Here is an 18,392-nt window from a genome sequence, read left to right as displayed (position 1 = left end):
AGCGCCATGGGCAAGGTTTCCTGCCGCTCTCCCCTCCCTTCCACCCCTCCTTCTTCCCCTCCCACCTTTTTTTTTAAATTACACTCATGCGTGGTTGCGTTACAATGATATGACACAAGTAGAGGGTACCCCCCTCCCATTTCTCCCTCTTCCCACCATTCCTCCCCACCAGTGGGTACTGACCATTGGGTACTCTCCATCATCTGGAAGGGACACGGGATAGAATTCCTCCCCCCCCCCATCGCTTCTTTGCTTCCCCATTTCACAAGACAGAACAGAGACACTTTTCTTCTGTTGTGACCTATTCAACATTTGGTGCACACAGGAGCAGGGGCACCGGTGGCCTTAGAACAGCATTTTCATGGGATTTAGTCCATTCTGTTTGTAGGTCCCAAACGATCCAGGGACTGGAAAGTAATTCTAAATCAGAGAGAGTTGAAACTGTGGGTAAAGTAGTGCAAGTTCCAGTTTAAATCACTTTCGCTGCATTCTGCAGAGTATTACATGACTCTTGAGAGTCCCTTGGACTGCAAGGAGATCAAATCAGTCAATCCTAAAAGAAATCAACCCTGACTGTTCCCTGGAAGGCCAGATAATGAAACTGAAGCTCAAATACTTTGGCCACCAAATGAGAAGGGAGCACTCACTGGAGAAGACCCTGATGCTGGGAAAGACTGAAGGTCAAAGAAGAAGGGGACGGCAAAGGATGAGATGGCTAGACAGCGTTATCGATGCAACGAACATGAAATTAAGCAAACTCCGGAGCACAACGGAAGACAGGAGGGATTGGTGTGATGTGGTCGCGAAGAGTCGGACTCTGCTGTGCGACTGAACAACAACAACAACAACAACAACATGATGTCCTTAGACATTTGCAATGCTTACCTGTGTATTCCATCGTTCTGACAGATCTTCTCTTTTTGATTTTCAGGGCCAGCATTTCCAATGCAAGCATATGGAGCAGAGGTCCATCAGTGGCTATTAAGCACAAGGTATCGATAGGAACTCTCAGGCTGGGGCAAGTGATGCTCTGTATTCTTGGTGCTTGGAGGGGGGCAACAGTGGGGGAGGGGGGGCAACAGTGGGAGGGCTTCTAGTATCCTGGCCCCACTGCTGGACCTCCTGATGGCACCTGGTATTTTTGGCCACTGTGTGACAAGAGTGTTGGACTAGATGGGCCATTGGCTTGATCCAACATTGGCTTCTCTTACGTTCTTAAGGCCTGATCCTTTGGGCTTTGATCTGAATCACTTACAGACCACTGCGCTGCTGGGCTCCCATTGCCGTTTGCCAGGCTTCAGCTGTTAGTTGCTCGACCATCCAACATTCTTACTGGCAGGCTGGCAATTTAAAAACCACTTTGGTGATTCTCTCCTTCCTCTGTTGACTGCGAAGCAATAGAAATACCCCCTCAGTCCATGCTGGTTGGGCAGACTCTAGAGCAGGGGTGGCCAAACTGTGGCTCGGGAGCCGCATGTGGCTCTTTCACACATATTGTGTGGCTCCCGGCAGGGCGGCTGGGGAAGCGAAATATCATTAGCAAAGAAATATCATTGGACAAATAAATGTCATTATCAATATCTGCTTTTACCGCTTTTGTTATTATTTTTGGCAGTCTCATTTAATGTTAATAAAAACCAATGTTGCATATTTCCCAGTAAAAATGTGTAATATTTGTTCATGTCTTGCGGCTCTCAAACATCTGATGTTTATTCTATGTGGCTCTTACGTTAAGCAAGTTTGGCCACTCCTGCTCTAGAGGAAATATTTTTTGTCTTGTAATCCAACAGGGAAAATGCCCAAGAAAACAGAAAGTTGATTTCTACTGAAAACTCTCTAATATACTAGGGTTGCCAAGGCCTACCTTCATCTGCAGCGAGGGACTCACAGGTTGCTCCCGGAGTGTGTGCACTCGCGCTTTGCGCGCGCACGCTGCATCCACATCACCCAGAAGTGACGTGACCAGGGCTCTAGTCGGGGGGGAGCTCTCAGGTACGGAGCTCCGGAAGAGAACCTCTAGGGGGCGGGGCGGTCACGTGGTGAAGCCCCGCCCCTTCTTTACCCCGCCCTCTGCTTCGATCCTCATTCCGTTTGGGAATGAGGATGAAGCAGGAGGGTAAGTAGCCGGGCCTTCTGACACACTTCCGGTGATGTCAGGGGGTGTGGCCTTCTGTCACTTCCGGTGATGTCAGGGGGCGTGGCATATGCAAATAAGTTATGCTAATGAGTTATGCTAATGAGCTCCGGCAGCTCTTTTTCTACAACAAGACCCCTGGACGTGACCACACCGGGCACGCTGGAGGCGGGGCCACAACCATCTGAGGGGAAACTATAGAGTTTTCCCTTGGATGACCATGGCCCCGCCCCCAGCGTGCCCGGCGTGGTCACAACACTTCCGGGTGATGTGCATGTCGCGTTCTTTGAGGGTGGGGTTTCCCCCGGGGCCCGATCTGCTGGCGGTGGGGAACGGGCCTCTGGGGCGGGGGTTTCCCTGCTCCCCGGGGGGACTTGGCAAGCCTATAATATGCACACTGTGTCTCAGTAGAGGCTCCCTGGTTCTCATAGCACAGGGGGAACGTGCTGGAGGCCATAACTTTATGTTGGATAATTTAGCAGAGTGAAAGAGAACCACACAGCACACACATAACTTAGCTACAAGAGAGTTTACTAAGAAAATTAGGAAGGATTACACGAGAGGATAGAAAACAATAAACCAGGGGTGGCCAAAGTTGCTTAACGTAAGAGCCACAGAGAATAAATGTCAGATGTTTGAGAGCCCCAAGACATGTACAAATATTACTCACATATTTTTATTGAAAAATATGCAAATTTGTTTTTATTAACATTAAATGAGACTGCCAAAAATAAAAACGAAAGGGGCAAAAACAGATATTGATAATGGTATTTATTTGTGTGCTAATGATATTTATTTGTCTAAGAGAGAGAGAGAAAAGGAGAGAGAGAACGAAAGAGGTGGAGAGAAAGAGAAACAAAGAAAGCCAATAGAGGGGGGTGGAGAAATGGAGAGAGGAAGAATGGGCGAAAGAAAAAAGAGAAAGGTGAAAAGTAAGCAAATAGGAGAAGGAAGGGAGAGAGAAAAAAACAAAGAAAGCAAATAGATGGGGAGGAAGGATGGAAGGAAGGGAGAGAGAAGGTGGAAAGAATAAAAGGTGGAAATAAAGGAGAGAAACAGAAAAACAGAGACAAAACAAATAGAGGGAGAAGGGAGGGAGAAGTGGAAAGAAAGCAACTTTAACTTTAAATGCGTCCTCCAAGTTAAAATTGCTTTCTTTCTCTGCTCCCCACCACCACAAACCTACCCAGGGAGGGGAACACTGGCTGGGGAAGGGAAGACTAATCAGGGAGGCATGCCTCCCCTTTGCTTCCCCAGCCACTCTGCTGGGAGCCGCACAATATGTGTGAAAGAGCCGCATGTGGCTCCCGAGTCTATCTAGCTACATCTTTCTAGTTACTGTTAGCTCCAAGATGGATACTCTGGTCTGATCTTCGAACAAACGGGAGGAAGAAGAAACGCCTAATTGCATACATGCAAGATCTCAGATAACATCACACAACCACGAATTGACCAATAACCAGGCTAAAGGTCACTTCATTATGAATAAGACTTCCCTTTCTAGTGTGGGAACTTCTACTCAACACCTCATAGGTTCTAAGCTAACTAACTAACAATTAGCATACACAAACAAACAGGTAAACTCTTTCATGACATCACGGTGAACTTGCAAATATCCCAATAATTGGGTATTCCAAGTTAAGTACCTGACATCATGGTGCAGTCCAGAAAACCTGCTTCCAGTCGTCTCTACATGGCTGACATTTAAAAGTGGGCCAGTACCAAAAAGCTGCATCCACTGAAATCTATTTACAAAGTGCAAAGTTTCAGACTGGGATGCCATCAATATGATGATGACACCCAGCTATTTCTGTTGATGGATGACCAGCCAGATACCATTCCCAGGAACTTAGCCAAGGGTCTGGAGGCTATGGTGAGATGGCTAAAGCAGAGTCAACTGAAACTGAATCCAAGTAAGATGGGTGCGGGGGATCTCTGGCTGGGGGCAGGAAGCCTCGATTGGGTTGCCAGCGCCCGACTCCTGAGGGTGTGCCTCTGTCACCAGCACAGACGGTCAGGAGCCTGGGCGTGACTTTGTATTCCTCCCTGTCTATGGAAGCACAGGTTGCAAAGGTTGCCAAGCTGGTGTTTCTCCAACTCCACCAGATCAGGCAGCTGGCTCCCTACCTGTCTCACCTTGACCTGTCTCACCTTGCAACGGTCACCTCTAGGTTAGACGACTGTAATTCGCTCTATGCGTGCCTGCCCTTGCGCCTGACCCAGAAGCTGTAACTGGTCCAAAACGCAGCCCCGCGGGTCCTTACTGGGACCCCAAGGATAGCACACGTTTAACCAGTGCTACATGGGCTGCATTGGCTTCTAGTGGAGCACCGCATCAGGTTCAAGGTTCTGGTTCTGACCTTCAAGGCCCTTAGTGGTCAGGGACCTACATATCTTCAGGACCGCCTCTCCTAGTATGTCCCTCGAAGAGTGTTACACTCAGGGAATAAGAACTTCCTGGTGGTCCCCGGCCCAAGAGAAGTCTGGCTGTCCTCGACCAGGACCAGGGCTTTCTCAGCCCTGACCCCCGCCTGGTGGAATGTGGAAGACATCTGTGCCCTGCGGGAGTTGTTACCTTTCTGCAGGACATGTAAGGCAGAGATGTTCCGCCAGGCCTTTGGTTGAGGACAGCAACGGGGCACCCTTTGGCACTCTCATATATTTCCCCATCCCTCGTAACCCCTCCCCCAGGGAGGCTGTGCAGCTGGAATTTTTTCCGCCATCTTGTATATTGTATGTATACTGTTTTTATCTATTGATATTTATTGGTTTGTTTTAACTTAGTCTTAAATTGAGATTTTGAATACTATTGAGGTTTATAAGATTATGATTGAGGTTTATAAAATTATGCATGGGAAAGAGCAGGTAGAGAAAGAGGTACTTTTCTCCCTTTCTCACAATACAAGAACTCGTGGGCACTCCATGAAATTGCTGAGCGGTCGGGTTAGAACAGATAAAAGGAAGTACTTCTTCACCCAAAGAGTGATTAACACTTGGAATTCACTGCCACAGAAAGTGGTGGCGGCTACAAGCATGGACGGCTTCAAAATGGAATTAGATAAGCATATGGAGCAGAGGTCCATCAGTGGCTATTAGCCACAAGGTATAGATAGGGGCTCTGGGGCAAGTGATGCTCTGTCATCTTGGTGCTTGGGGGGGTCAACAGTGGGATGGCTTCTAATGTCCTGGCCCCACTGGTGGACCTCCTGATGGCACTGGTATTTCTGGCCACTGTGTGACACAGAGTGTTGGACTGGATGGGCCTTTGGCCTGATCCAACATTGGCATCTCTTATGTTCTTATGTTCTTATTTTGTTGTAAGCTGCCCTGAGCCCTACTTGTAGGGAAGGGTGGCTTAGCAAATCCAATTTAGAAAGAGAGAAAGAAAGAAAGAGAGAAAGAGAGAGAGAGAGAAAGAGAGAGAGAAAGAGAGACATAATCCCTTTCTACATGATCTGCACAATACAAGAACTCGTGGGCACTCCATGAAATTGCTGAGCTGTTGGGTTAGAACAGATAAAAGGAAGTACTTCTTCATCCAAAGAGTGATTCACACATGGACTTCACTGCCACAGGAGGTGGTGGCGGCTACAAGCATGGACGGCTTCCAGAGGGAATTGGATAAACATATGGAGCAGAGGTCCATCAGTGGCTATTAGCCACAAGGTATAGGTAGGAACTCACAGGCTGGGGCAAGTGATGCTCTGTCTTCTTGGTGCTTGGGGGGGGGGTTAACAGTGGGAGGGCTTCTAGTGTCCTGGCCCCACTGGTGGACCTCCTGATGGCACCTGGTATTTTTGGCCACTGTGTTACAGAGTGTTGGACTAGATGGGCCATTGGCCTGATCCAACATTGGCTTCTCTTATGTTTTTATGTTCTCTTATGTTCTTATGAAGATTGGAATCAGGTTATAAGACTGGATACCTTAAAAGACAGGTTGCAGCACTGGCCATTTTCTGGGACCACAAAAGACTGTGTAATTTTTCTTCTCATAAGCACATTAGGTTTTTCCTCAAAGGAACCATACTGTTGGCACCTCCCATTAGGCAAAGGTTGGCTACTGGTAATCTTTCTAAAGTGTTACAGGCCTTGAGCAAACCTCCATTTGATCCTTTCAAGTCATCAGAATCTAAAGCCTCTTGGAAGACGTCCTTTTCTTGCGGAGATGATTTCTGCAAGAAGGATTTCTAATTAGGGGCTTTATTGGCCAGAAAGGCATTGTGTATGTTTCACAAGGTCTCAGTGGTACTCAGGAGGAATTCTTCCTTTGTGCCAAAGGTATTTCCCCCTTGTCATGTTAACCAAGAGTTGGTACTACCATCCTTTTGTCCTACACCATGTCATCCCAAAGAGAGAGTCTGGCACAAACTAGATGTGCGCAGGGCTCCGTGCATCTGCTTAAATAGGACAACACAGACTAGATTAAAGGATTTTCTGTCCATGTCTCACAGTTCACAGTCTTTAGGTAAAAAGGTCTCAAGCCATGAGGTACATGAAGTGCAAGGTCTGGGACCACCGAAGGGTGTTACGGCCTATTCCACCAGATATGCAGCAACATCAGTGATCTTTTCCACCAGGGTTAGGTCTACCTTTTATACCTGTGTGAGACACTATAGGTGGGACCAGTTAAAATCTGTGGAAGCTTCAGCTGGTAGAAAGTTGTACAACCATGGTGGAACAGAATAAAAATAAAAATGAGGATCCCACCCAGGTTGTTGCTTGAGCACTGAAAAGTACTGAGACTGACGCATCGTTGAGTGATTTCAGCTCATACCTTTACTAAGTGATTTCAGAGAGAGATACAGGGCAATCCCGTGGGCTGCTTAAATGCACAACGAACGACTCCACCCAAACACACCCCTACACCTGTGATTGGCTTATTTACATAATTCTACATCTGATAGGGTTCCTCTAGGATCCTGGTCAGCCAGTAGGCTGCTACTAGGATCCTCTGTGCCCATTGTTCCTGGGATCGAAGCTCTGGCTATTTGGCTGACCGCGTGTGCAGAGTAATCCCGTGCGTGGTCTCTGCAGGAACATAACAGGCACATAACCATTTTGGATGACTTCCCCCACTGAAGGAGAACAAAACATTTGAACTTACCTGAAGGTTTCTTCTCTTCAGTGGGGCAAAGTCATCCACACGCCACCACACACAAAAAAAATCTAGTCACATGCAAAATCTGTTATGGAGCTGGGCTTTACTAAAACTGGAGGGTCAGCCTTGCTCTGAGCCAATACACTCTACACAAATTTGCATAGCCCTGCCTGGAGTGAGAGGAGGTGTGACCTAACCTAACGTCACCCCACTGAAGAGAAGAAAACTTCAGGTGAGTTCCAATGTTTCGTTCTCCTTTATTCCTTTCCAGCAACCTTGCTTTTGCCCCAAGCAATAACTCCAGCCTCATAACTCACTGTTCCCTTTGTCCAGTATCTGATTCCTTACTTCCCTTGTCTCCTAGTTTGGACAACAGACCAGTGGAAAACAATGATGTAGGAAAATTTCACTCACATCTCTTTAGTTTTATTGCTACTCTAGTCCATCAAGCTATTCCTACCAATCCCCATTGTCCTTAGAAGACTTGAGACACTAAGGATTTACATGTAGAAAGTTTGTGAACATTGGCTAACACCCTCCTGACAGGTGAGGAAAAATATGAAGATCCTGAAGAATGTACCATGTTATGAGATGAAAGGAATGTAAGTTGTGGTGTAGAAAGAAGACAATTTGTAGGTCCTTCTAAGGCAGAAGGGGTACCACATTTCCTTTGGACATGGCCTGAAAGGTAGAACCAGAACAAAAATGCAATGGTGCAGTGGGAAAAAAATAGTTATTTTATTCATATATATATATGGAGTGGCCAGTTGGATTGAGCACTCCTCAAGCGGCAGAACGGTCTAGAAATCTTTGGAATTTTCTCTCCCCAGCCAGCCCACATAGTTCCAATGTGGGACTATACAGACAAATTGAAGATGAACAGCTTTTCAGCCTGCAACTGGGCATGAAGAAGCCCCTCACATTTGTCTTGTGCACAGATCTCAGTTTACTATTTACAAGATAGACTTTCAGTGACCTCTTGATCAAAATTCCATTCAATTCAAATGACAGGTGGATGAGTTGGATATATGGCCGTTTGTATTCGTAGCAAATAACAAAAACAAATAACTGGGATTCCATGGATCATAAAGGTTGAATATGTTTTTCATTAAGACAAAGCTTTGTGTGGGCATAATGCTAAGACATGTCTACTGATGAGGTGTGGGAATAGCCCATGAGTTGGAGTGTGAGAGTTCCTTCCTGGTTTTTTTTTAAATATGTTGGTGTAAAGGCATCCCATTTGAGAGAACCTTGCATGAAAAGGTAGGCCAAGGGTCAATGCTAGGAAACAGTCTTCTGGTGGCAGATATACAGGAATTGGGATGGTCCAAGGCTTACTTCTGGGTGCCAAGCCTTCAGTTCTTTGTTTGGAAGTGTATCTGCAAGGGAATAATCAGCATGGAGACACCAAGAGACCTGGTATGTGAAAATGAAGTGCTGTCTTTCTAGTGGTGGATGTTATAATTTCAGGAGGCCCAAGTTGTACTTCAGGGTTTGAGCCTCCAGTTCCTTCTCGATACATGTTCACTGGTAGTATCACACTTAAAAGCACCTTTGCCCAAAGGAAATCTGTAACTGATGTTCTTCAAATGGTTGTTTATGTAGTCAGGAACAGGGCCCAGATGTAAGACTGCATAAAGACTAGGAAGAGCAAAGCACTGGTGGACCTCCTGGCCCCACTGGTGGACCTCCTGATGGCACTGGTATTTCTGGCCACTGTGTGATAACAGAGTGTTGGACTGGATGGGCCTTTGGCCTGATCCAACATTGGCATCTCTTATGTTCTTATGTTCTTAAGCAATGGGTCAGGTACATTCCTCAGGTGACTTGTAAGTGGACCATCTGTCCCACAGCAAGGGTGTCTGACAGGATGGCCAAAGTCTTTTGGGACACACAGTCTCACAGGCCTTATTAATGTATTTGCGTTGTTGCACATGAAAACACCCCCCCCCCCCCCCCACACACACACTAAGCTTTGATCCGGATACAAGGTAGGACTATCCCAGTGGTATATGAGTCAGGTCTCCTAAAGTGTATTTTGGGTTATGTGTGCAAACTTCAATTCCTTATTCGGATTGCTTCTACAGCTATGCTGAATATGGTTCTAGGAATCAGAAATGGATCTAGAGATGAGGTCCTTTCTGCTTACTCCTTAGAGCAGCACACAAAAGCTGGCACATAGAACTCACATTTTCATACAGACAAGAGAGGAAGATATCATTTCAGGTGTGTGAGCTAGGGATTTGGAATTTATTGCCCACAAATGGTAGAGGTACAGATCCTCCTGATGTGGAGAGTGAGATTATATACGTAAGTCAGTGATTGGATGTAGAAGTTTTAGAAAAAATCAGCTATAATATTAAACAGGCCTACATAGGCCATTTTTTCTTCTGTTTAACATGAGTGCATATGCTGAATAGATACACAACAAAGTATTAACCTCTCTCTAGTTCATAAAGGAATAAGGAGAGATGCTAGCTTGGTTAAGAATCAACATGTCAAGATCCCATACCAGGTGTCAATGAGGCCCCTGTGCTTGGGATTCGGGCAAGTCCTGTCATTCCACTATGCTCCGATTTGCAATCACCTTAACGTTTCCCATAAAATGAAATGATCAGATTAAATGAGCTGAAATTGGCAATACTGGTAAGGCAAAAACTGCCCCTACTGCAGATACAGGCTTGCCCTCCATCCCCACTGTCAAAATCTGGAATAGTCCAAGGGTTTTTTTGTTTTTTTTAGCATGACAATAACAAGCCCTAGTGTGAGAACCATTTGCATTTCACACACCTCGACAGAATACACAGTGTTCTGATTTTACTTGCTTATCTCTTGCACCACTGAAATTGAGCTAGATGGGTCAGACAGGCAGAGACAAACTTTTGTCCAGAAGAGGTATGTTTGACAAAATGGAATAGTCTATAGTGAATTGTAATTCTGTATTTTAAGAAAGATGTTGGTGTCTAACAACTTGAAAAATCAGTATTGAACTAGTAAGATACATCTGGAATTCTTTAACCCCTAAATCAAGGATTTTCTCTGGAATAATTAAAAAAAACCCTCAAGCTCTTAACAAAACCAGACAAACTTCTTCAAGGAGTAAAGTCTCAGCTCTCCCAACTGTACAGAATCAAAGTGTGCCATCTTATTATACAATGCACCCCCCTCTCCACACAACTATATAAAGGAAGTTTGGCTGGTACTATGTTGGCTACAGCTAAATGTGTCATAGCAAAGGAAGATTATAAACAACTAGATTAGAGATTCAATATAATCACTGCAGAGAAAGGATTTCCCCCCACAAAGCAATACATTTTTATTAATAAGGTAACAGCATATTACATATACAACTATGAAAACATTATTCTATCATTCTTTATCATGTCCATAAAGCTCTGGAATAGTTTTGATATTTAGATCTTCTCTTTATCCATCTGGAAAAAAAAAAGCCCAAAGATGTACAGAGGAAGAAAAAGATAGCACACACCTCTAAGTCATCGTCATCATCACCATCATTTCTATAATTAAAATATAGATTTGTCTCTTTAAATCATTGATTTTTCTAATAAAGTGCATTGCATGACCATTTAAATTACACAAGGCAACAAACGAGAGATGATTTGTGTTTCACATTTGGAAAATAAGACATTCCTCTCTTATTGTACATGTTTGGGTTTCACATGCAGGATTGGAAAGGAAAAAAAAATAAATCCCAGTATCTCTCACAGAAAGAGCAGCTTTGATTCAAATATATATATATATATATATTTTAAAAATGTCTAAAATCCAATTTACAGCAGAACATTTCCAACCTATATTAAATACCTATTTACACATTCAATCATGCCACAAAAATCTGGTGCAAATTGTTCAGCATAGGCATCGCAAAGGGAATTAAGACAGGCCTTGGGTACCAAAATGTCCCAAGAAGAAAACTAATTTGAAAAATGAAGCAGCCCGGGCCACTCCTTCAAAGGCTGCAGCGAAAACTCAGTTTTGGATCTCTAGTCAGTTCTGTCACGATAGTTCAGGTGAGGTAAACCCCCCCCCCCCAAAATCCCCCCCCAAAAAAAAGGTCACACACCCCTCAAAAACCAAAAACAGGAAATACCCCAACACCCATCAAGAATATGAAATGAAGGGGAGAAAAACCAGATCTTTCTCTGCCAAAGACAACACAAGTGAGAAATATTTTAACACAGGAACCATTTTGTACATCCTGGGCTCAGCCAAGTTTGATGTACTTCCTCTGAGCACTTTTACAAAACATCTGTTTGGTTGCATTTCTCCCCTCATTGAAAAAACTGGCACATGGAGCTATACTGATTTAGCAACTTGAATCATGATCAACGCGTCCCTTTAGCCTTTGAGGATTATTCCCTGAGAGGCCCCTCCCCTGAGAGATCCGAATCTCACTTCTACTTTGTGGGCATTTTCCTTTCCACTTTGGCCTTGTTCCCCCCCCCGCCCCAAACTAGGAAAAGAATGTTAAGGAACTGCTAATTCCCCCCTTTACAAATAATCCCAAGAGCAAAGCTACAGGAAAATACACAAACACACACACAGACTGAAGATTGGCACGATAGGGAATTCTAACAGTCACTTCAACATTGAATGTTGCAGAAAAGTTTCCAGTGGGTCTGCTCTCTTGCAGCAAACACATTTAAAGAGTAGGGTACCAAAAACACAGGGTGCAAGGCAGGGAACTGTGATTTAGCCAGGACTCCCCCCGGGTAGGGTTACCAACCTCCCAGTGGCACCTAGAGATCTCCTGTTATTACAATTGATCTCCAGATGACCAAGATCAGTTCCCCTGGAGAAAAATGGATGCTTTGGAGGGTGGTCTTTGTGGCCTTATACACTGCTGAGGTCCCTCCCCTTCCCAAACCCCACCCCCCCCTTGGCTCCACCTCCCAAACCTCCCAACCCACAGCTGGCAACCCTATCCCCAGGGCATGTTTGCCATGTATTTGTGCATCTACTTCCCTTTCAAATATTATGATATTCACTGCCTGAGCATGAGGCAGACACACTGTAACCCCATCAGCAATGTAAAGAGGCTCTATACTGAGTCACTCAGACTTATTGCAAATGCCACTTAGGATCTTAAAAGAGAAGTGGTGTGTGTGTGTTATGTGCCATCAAGTCGCGTCTGACTTATGGCGACCCTATGAACGAACGACCAGCATCTCAGGTCTTGCGAACGGAAAGCTGTGTGCTTCCTTTACGGAGTCAATCCATCCCATGTTAAAAAAAAAAAGATATCAGGTTTACTTTTTAAACTGACTGAGTTTACTATCTGCTCTTGCAAAGCAAGCGGCAAAGCTCTGAAAAAGAGATCAGAAGGCTACGGACCCAAGCATATACAAGCTAATGTGTGGCACATGGGCCCTTTCTTTTTCTCACTGCCAGGCTGCAGGAGGGACAGGGTGATCTTTAAAAGCATTGCATCCATGGGGGGAAAAATAAACTGTTGTACTTGGTGGTGGTGGGGAGACCTGGGAGCACACACCACAGAGACTTAAAGTTGATGTGGGTGGGCTGCCCTTGTGCCAAATTTCAACCAAGTACAAAAGGAAGTAAAGACTTTGATGAAACCTTCCAATCCTACTAATTTAGACTAATTTAAGAGCAAAGTAATCTACTCATAGCTCTGGGGGACATTCGTTGGTCTGGAGCAAACGCAAGGCGCTTCACTCTGCGCAAGCATTACTTCGCATTGCCCTACTGACACCTAGTGAGCAAAAGGGAGATTTTAATCTAAAAAAGAGGAAGCTCCCAGCTCGATCCTGTCCAATACACATTTCTTAAGGACACATCCCAGAGGCTGGCCAAGCTAAGCTGTTCAATGTAGCCGGTGGGATTTAATCTTGCCAGGCATTTTAGCTACTGTGTGTAGCCACAAGCAGTGTTCCCTCTGAGTTAGTGTGAGCTTTTTTAGCCTCTAGCTCACAGATTTTTGTCTTAGCACAGGAAGGATGGCTCCACTTATTTATGCAGTAGCCAAATCACTTGCTCACAACTTTAATGCTAGTAGCTCACAAAGTAGAACTTTTGCTCACAAGACTCCACAGCTTAGAGGGAGCATTGGGCCACAATGAGGCAAGGACAAATGCAGCAACAGTGCTGGCAAATGTAGAGCTTGTATGTGGTGGGGGGAGGGGTAGAATGTCCACTGGTAATCTTCCCATTTGCATTATGAACAACTCTGCCACCCAAGAGCTGGATATTCCTATACTACAGCGGAAGCTGGACCAAAAGAAGGTACTGGGTTGGATCCAGACTAAACCCGCAGTTCCCACTGACTCGCCCGTGTTGTTCTTCAGGGTCCTTTATCCCCCCCCCCCAGGCCCAGCACTTTCATGGAGAGCAGTGGGCAGTAGAGTGAGGTTTTATGAATGGCATTTCCCACTACAGGATCCAGGGGAGGGACTGCAGAAGTGAGCTGAGCCAAGGGGTCCCTAGGGGTCACGCTGCTCTGACCTAGGTGGCATGGGAAGAGCCAACAAGGGGCCATACCCCAGTTCCCAGATCGAAACTCAGCGACCTTCTGTGGGGCTGCCTGAACTGCTGGGGCTTTGGCCTGGCCCTGGCTGCCAGTGCTCGTCCAAGACAGCAGCCTACCAGGAATGTTCCCAGTGAACTAAAAGGACAATGTAACAGGTGGCGGGGAGGGGGTAGAATGTCCACTGGTAATCTTCCCATTTGCATTATGAACAACTCTGCCACCCAAGAGCTGGATATTCCTATACTACAGCGGAAGCTGGACCAAAAGAAGGTACTGGGTTGGATCCAGACTAAACCGGCAGTTTCCACTGACTCCTCCTTTCCTTGTGTTCTTCTTCATGGACCCAGATCCCCACAGGCCCAGCACGTTCATGAAGAGCAGTGGGTAAGAAAGGAGAGGTGGGAAAGTTCCATTCCACTGTTGGAAAACTGAGCCTGGAACCAATCCGTTATTTTTCCTTTGGATTCTCTGGAGCCAACAAAGCAACTTCTATATCTGAATAGGCTGCCTGCAAATATATTATTTGAACTAATATTGATAACGGGATTCTTTCCCTTGTCAGAAGACGAGAGCATAAGCTCATATGTGTTTTTCTTCTCCCAGAGGTCACACAGCCTAGAGATTTTCAAGCTCACAGTGAACTTCTAGTGAGTGACAAAAAATAAATAAGTTTCGGCCTCCCTGAGCGTGACTAAGGCAAAAATTATGGCTCCCACATTGAGACACCTATTTCTACACAGCAATGTCTGTGTGCCAATTTGCACATGGTTCGGTGGGATCAAAAGGAGACTCTCTGTGTCACTGAAGTGATAGTAAACTGATTGTTCTGTACAAAACCCAGGCTCAGGAATACACTGGAGGTCACTGGTTTATTAGATATCTCCTTTGGCAGTCGGCAGAGTCTGAAAGTGAGGAAGGGGAAAAGCCCCAGAGAAAGTTAGGATTTGGAGTTCCTTGTTCCAAAAGAAAAGAATGCAGAGGTTCTCCCGGAAGAGGCTTGGACCTTCAGGATTCTCCCAAGATCCCCACTCACTTCTCTAGGGAGGGCATGTGCAGTTGGCTCAAAGACTCTCCCTCACCTAATTTATTCAGTTTCCATGCACTCGACAAATTGCCATTTTCCCCTTTTCGAAAAGAGACAGCTCAAGTGACCTAGTCCAGTACAGATCATTCTCTCGATCATTCTGAGGCTGATAAATACTCCTGAAAAGCTGAAGAGACTTGGCATTTGGCAGACAATTACACAGGAAGTGCACATTAGGCAGAGAACAACACTTTGCCACCTCTGGCATGTTACAATTTACACTGGACTGAAAAGCTCTTAATAAAATGGTAAGGCAAGAACACTTGAAGTCCGGTCTTAGCCTCCCCCCCCCCCCCCCCACCCTCCCCCTCCCCCCCCCCCGCCCCACATGCCACTGTATTTATATGCTATTCAGCCATTACCTCTCTTAAGAAACTACACCGCTGTTGCAGCTGCTGGTTTAGAAAGCTCAACATTGAAGAGAACGAAAAGCGGTTTCATCGTGGTAAAGCAGCAAGTAAGGAGGTGGTTCAGCTTGGATGGGCAGGGCAGGGGGTTGCGAAGCTTGTGGGCTGCTGCTCAGCAGCAAGGCAAAAACATGAGACTGAAGATGTACAAACAACACAGTCCCCCTCCAGTAGTGTGGGAAAAAAAAATCAAAACTCTTTTGCTTACAGAATGTACAGAACTTCATGGGCCTAAAAGCTCCCAGCTTGCCACCAGTGGGAGGCCGGGTTGGCTCCTTGCTTAAAAGTTTGATGATTTTCATCCCTAATCCCACAAAAATCAGGAGATCTCGTTGCCAAAGACCTCAAGGACTAGCGGCGTGAGTTGCATGCTGTGCTCGGGCAGAAAGGAGAGGCAGCGGTACTGCTTGGAGTGCTCCTCGTTCAAGCTCCGCAGGTCGGCAAGTTTCTGGATCATCTTGGCATACAGCAGGCGGTTGCCCGGGGGTGGATGTCGACAGAGGATGTACGTCTGCAGGACTTCCGAAAGGCGATCCTGGATGGACTCCACTAGAGCAGTATCCTGCACAAATGGGCGGTCTAGGAAACAGGGCACACACAATTCTTGTGAGTAGGGTGCATAAGAGGACAAGTAACTCTGAGGCTTACATGCAACCAGTCTTATATTTAATTTCTTTTTTGTCTGGCCCAAGTTCCTTGGAACTGCAGGCAGGCAGGGTGGCAGGACAGCAGGCAGGCAGGCAGGCAGGAAGGCAGGAAGGCAGGAAGGAGCATTCCTAAAATAATTCCTGAGTGTGCACAACTGCAACTATATAGCCACAGACATCATTCTATATTTCATGCAATGTGGTAGAAATTGGAGGGGTGTTGGTGAAACTTGAGATGGGACCAAATCAGCCAAGTTTTGGAGATCATGAAATAGCCAGGTTAAGCTTCTGCCAAAATAAATTTGCAGGAAAGAAATCAACCCAGCATCTGGGGCTACCAGGAAGAATGGTACTGCTTCACCATGTAAATTAGAAAAGCGGAAAACAAAACGGAGGAAGGGGATACCGAGGAATTCCCAGGAAGGGACAGGACATGAAGGCTTTGTCAAGATCCACTGTGGAAATTTTGCTTTCCCTTTGAACACCCACACTTCTACATGGAAAATAATGGAAAGCAAAATCTCACAAAGTGAAATGCCTCCTGAGCGCAGCCAGTACCGGCTGTGTTTCCTCTCTGCCCAGTTAATGTGCTGATTAGCATGTTCCAGAACAAGAAACAAAATCCAAGAAATATCTTTTACTAAGCACAACCGAAATGGCACAAAACATTGTGCAAGCTTTCAAGTTCAACGGAACCCGTCTTCAGACTAGGTCGCACAAAACTAAAAAGCAAAATTTGTTCCAGGTCAGGATGGTAATAGTTTTGGTGTTAGATGCTGACAGGCGGTGTGTTACCTCCTTAGTGAGTTTTAGTGCAGCAATCAGACTGCCCGTGGCTTGCATTTCGTTCCAGAAGATAAAAGTCATCTCCTTCCCTCTGCTGCTAGAGAACCCCTCTTGCCCTGCCCTTGCAGTGTTATTTCCTATGCAGAGATTTTCTCCATGAAGGGAAAATGTCACACATGAAATTGCTCTCAGTCACTGGGAACCAGCCAACTACATAGCCCATGTTACAGAGCAAACGGGTTGAGTCTGTGTAACATTCATAGTTTAGATTCAGGTGGGGGTAGCAGTGTTGGCCCAAAGCAGCAGAACAGAGTTTGAGTCCAGCGGCACCTTTGAGACCAACACGAAAGCTTATACTGTTAATAAAACTTTGTTGGTCTTAAAGGTGCCACTGGACTCAAACTTTAGGTTAGCTGTGGGCAGGGCTATTTTTGGGCAGGAACGCACAGGAACGGAGTTCCGGCTGGCTCCCGAGTTGGAACTCATTAGCATAATAGGCCACACCCAACAGCAGAAATTCATTAGGATTGGCTACATTAGGGGTGTGTAGCCTAACATGCAAAGGGTTCCTGCTACAAAAAAAGCCCTGGGTTTTGACAACAAACAAAGTAAACAGAATAAGAAGCAAACGGTGGGTGGGCTGGATGACCACACTTCTGGTAACATGGGGGTATGGCCTAATATGCTAATGAGCTGCTCTCAGGGTGTGGCCTAATAGGCTAATGAGTTTATGTTGTTAGGTGTGGCCTATTATGCTAATGAGTTCCTGCTGGGAATTTTCTACAAAAAAAGCCCTGGCTGTGGGTTCTTCTCAACTGTCATGCGTATGGTGCCTGATTTGGACTGGGAGGGACTGTGGTGGGTGTGGAGAAGAAGTCTGGCCTCCCTCCTCTCATTTCAGTGATTTGAAATGGTTGGGGGGCGCTATTAGACCGAGTGGAGAAAACCCTTCAGGACAGTTTCAGGTTATGAAAGGTGTGAGTGAATGAGAGAGATGGACTGACCGAAGCTCTTTCTCTGCATGTGCCACAGTCTTTATCCAAATTGCGCACACCTCAAGTGGGAACTGAGGAGAACCAGCAACTCATGTCTGATTGTTACACAGGATAGGGACCCCAGGCAAAATGGAACCCAAGATGACTGATTTTTTCTTACCAGGAGAAAGGATGCAGATGGCCATTAGGAGCACATGCTCTTCTTCATGCAGGTTCAGTTTCTTCAGGCCAACTTGAAATTTAACAAGAGGTTCAAGCAATTCCATGTTGTGGCCAGCTGAAAGAGAAACGGAACAGCCCTTCTAAGATGTGGGCGGCAGCCTCTTGATAGATCAGGCAGCCAGGGACCGAGCAAGGAACAAATTTAACTGTAAACCTATAAACTTAATAATATGACTTGTCAAGCAAAGTGCAAATTCATCCCTCCTACTGATCTCACTAAAAAGAAGAGTTATAGGTGTTTTTAAGAGCACTGCATTCCGAAGAAAAAAATGGTCCAGTCCTGGAGATTCTGTTCTGTTATAGATGAGTGCCAAGATAGTATTGCAGGCCTCTGACTGAAGACCCCCCCCCAGGTTTAAGGACTATGTGGTTCAAGAGATTTCCCTTGAAGTGTCAGTATAGTGCACGTGTGTTCCCTACATCAGGATTTATTTAATATGCTTATAAACTAGAGTGGTTAATGTGGAAGGAACTGGAATGAGCACACAAATCATTTAAGCCAAGTTTACCA

At 45.6% G+C, this 18,392-nt stretch overlaps 1 protein-coding gene across 3 annotated transcripts in view; it reads right to left on the bottom strand.

Moving 5' to 3' along the window:
- Positions 1-15,213: 15,213 nt before the first annotated feature.
- VDR (vitamin D (1,25- dihydroxyvitamin D3) receptor) overlaps positions 15,214-18,392 on the bottom strand; it is a 122,885-nt gene continuing 119,706 nt past the window's right edge. For all 3 annotated transcript variants that reach the window (XM_015422216.1, XM_015422214.1, XM_015422217.1), the window contains 2 exons: positions 17,820-17,936; positions 15,214-15,810 (listed from right to left, as the gene is read on the bottom strand). In XM_015422216.1, the coding sequence (XP_015277702.1) occupies positions 15,551-15,810; positions 17,820-17,936 (377 nt within the window). In that variant the 3' untranslated portion in view covers positions 15,214-15,550. The remainder of the gene's footprint in view (positions 15,811-17,819; positions 17,937-18,392) is intronic.

The sequence above is a fragment of the Gekko japonicus genome, unplaced genomic scaffold, assembly GCF_001447785.1.
Source record: "Gekko japonicus isolate JY-2015 unplaced genomic scaffold, Gekko_japonicus_V1.1 scaffold459, whole genome shotgun sequence".
Classification (NCBI taxonomy): domain Eukaryota; kingdom Metazoa; phylum Chordata; class Lepidosauria; order Squamata; family Gekkonidae; genus Gekko; species Gekko japonicus.
The sequence above is the reverse complement of the archived record's forward strand: the minus strand, read 5'-3'. Positions and strand labels throughout refer to the sequence as shown.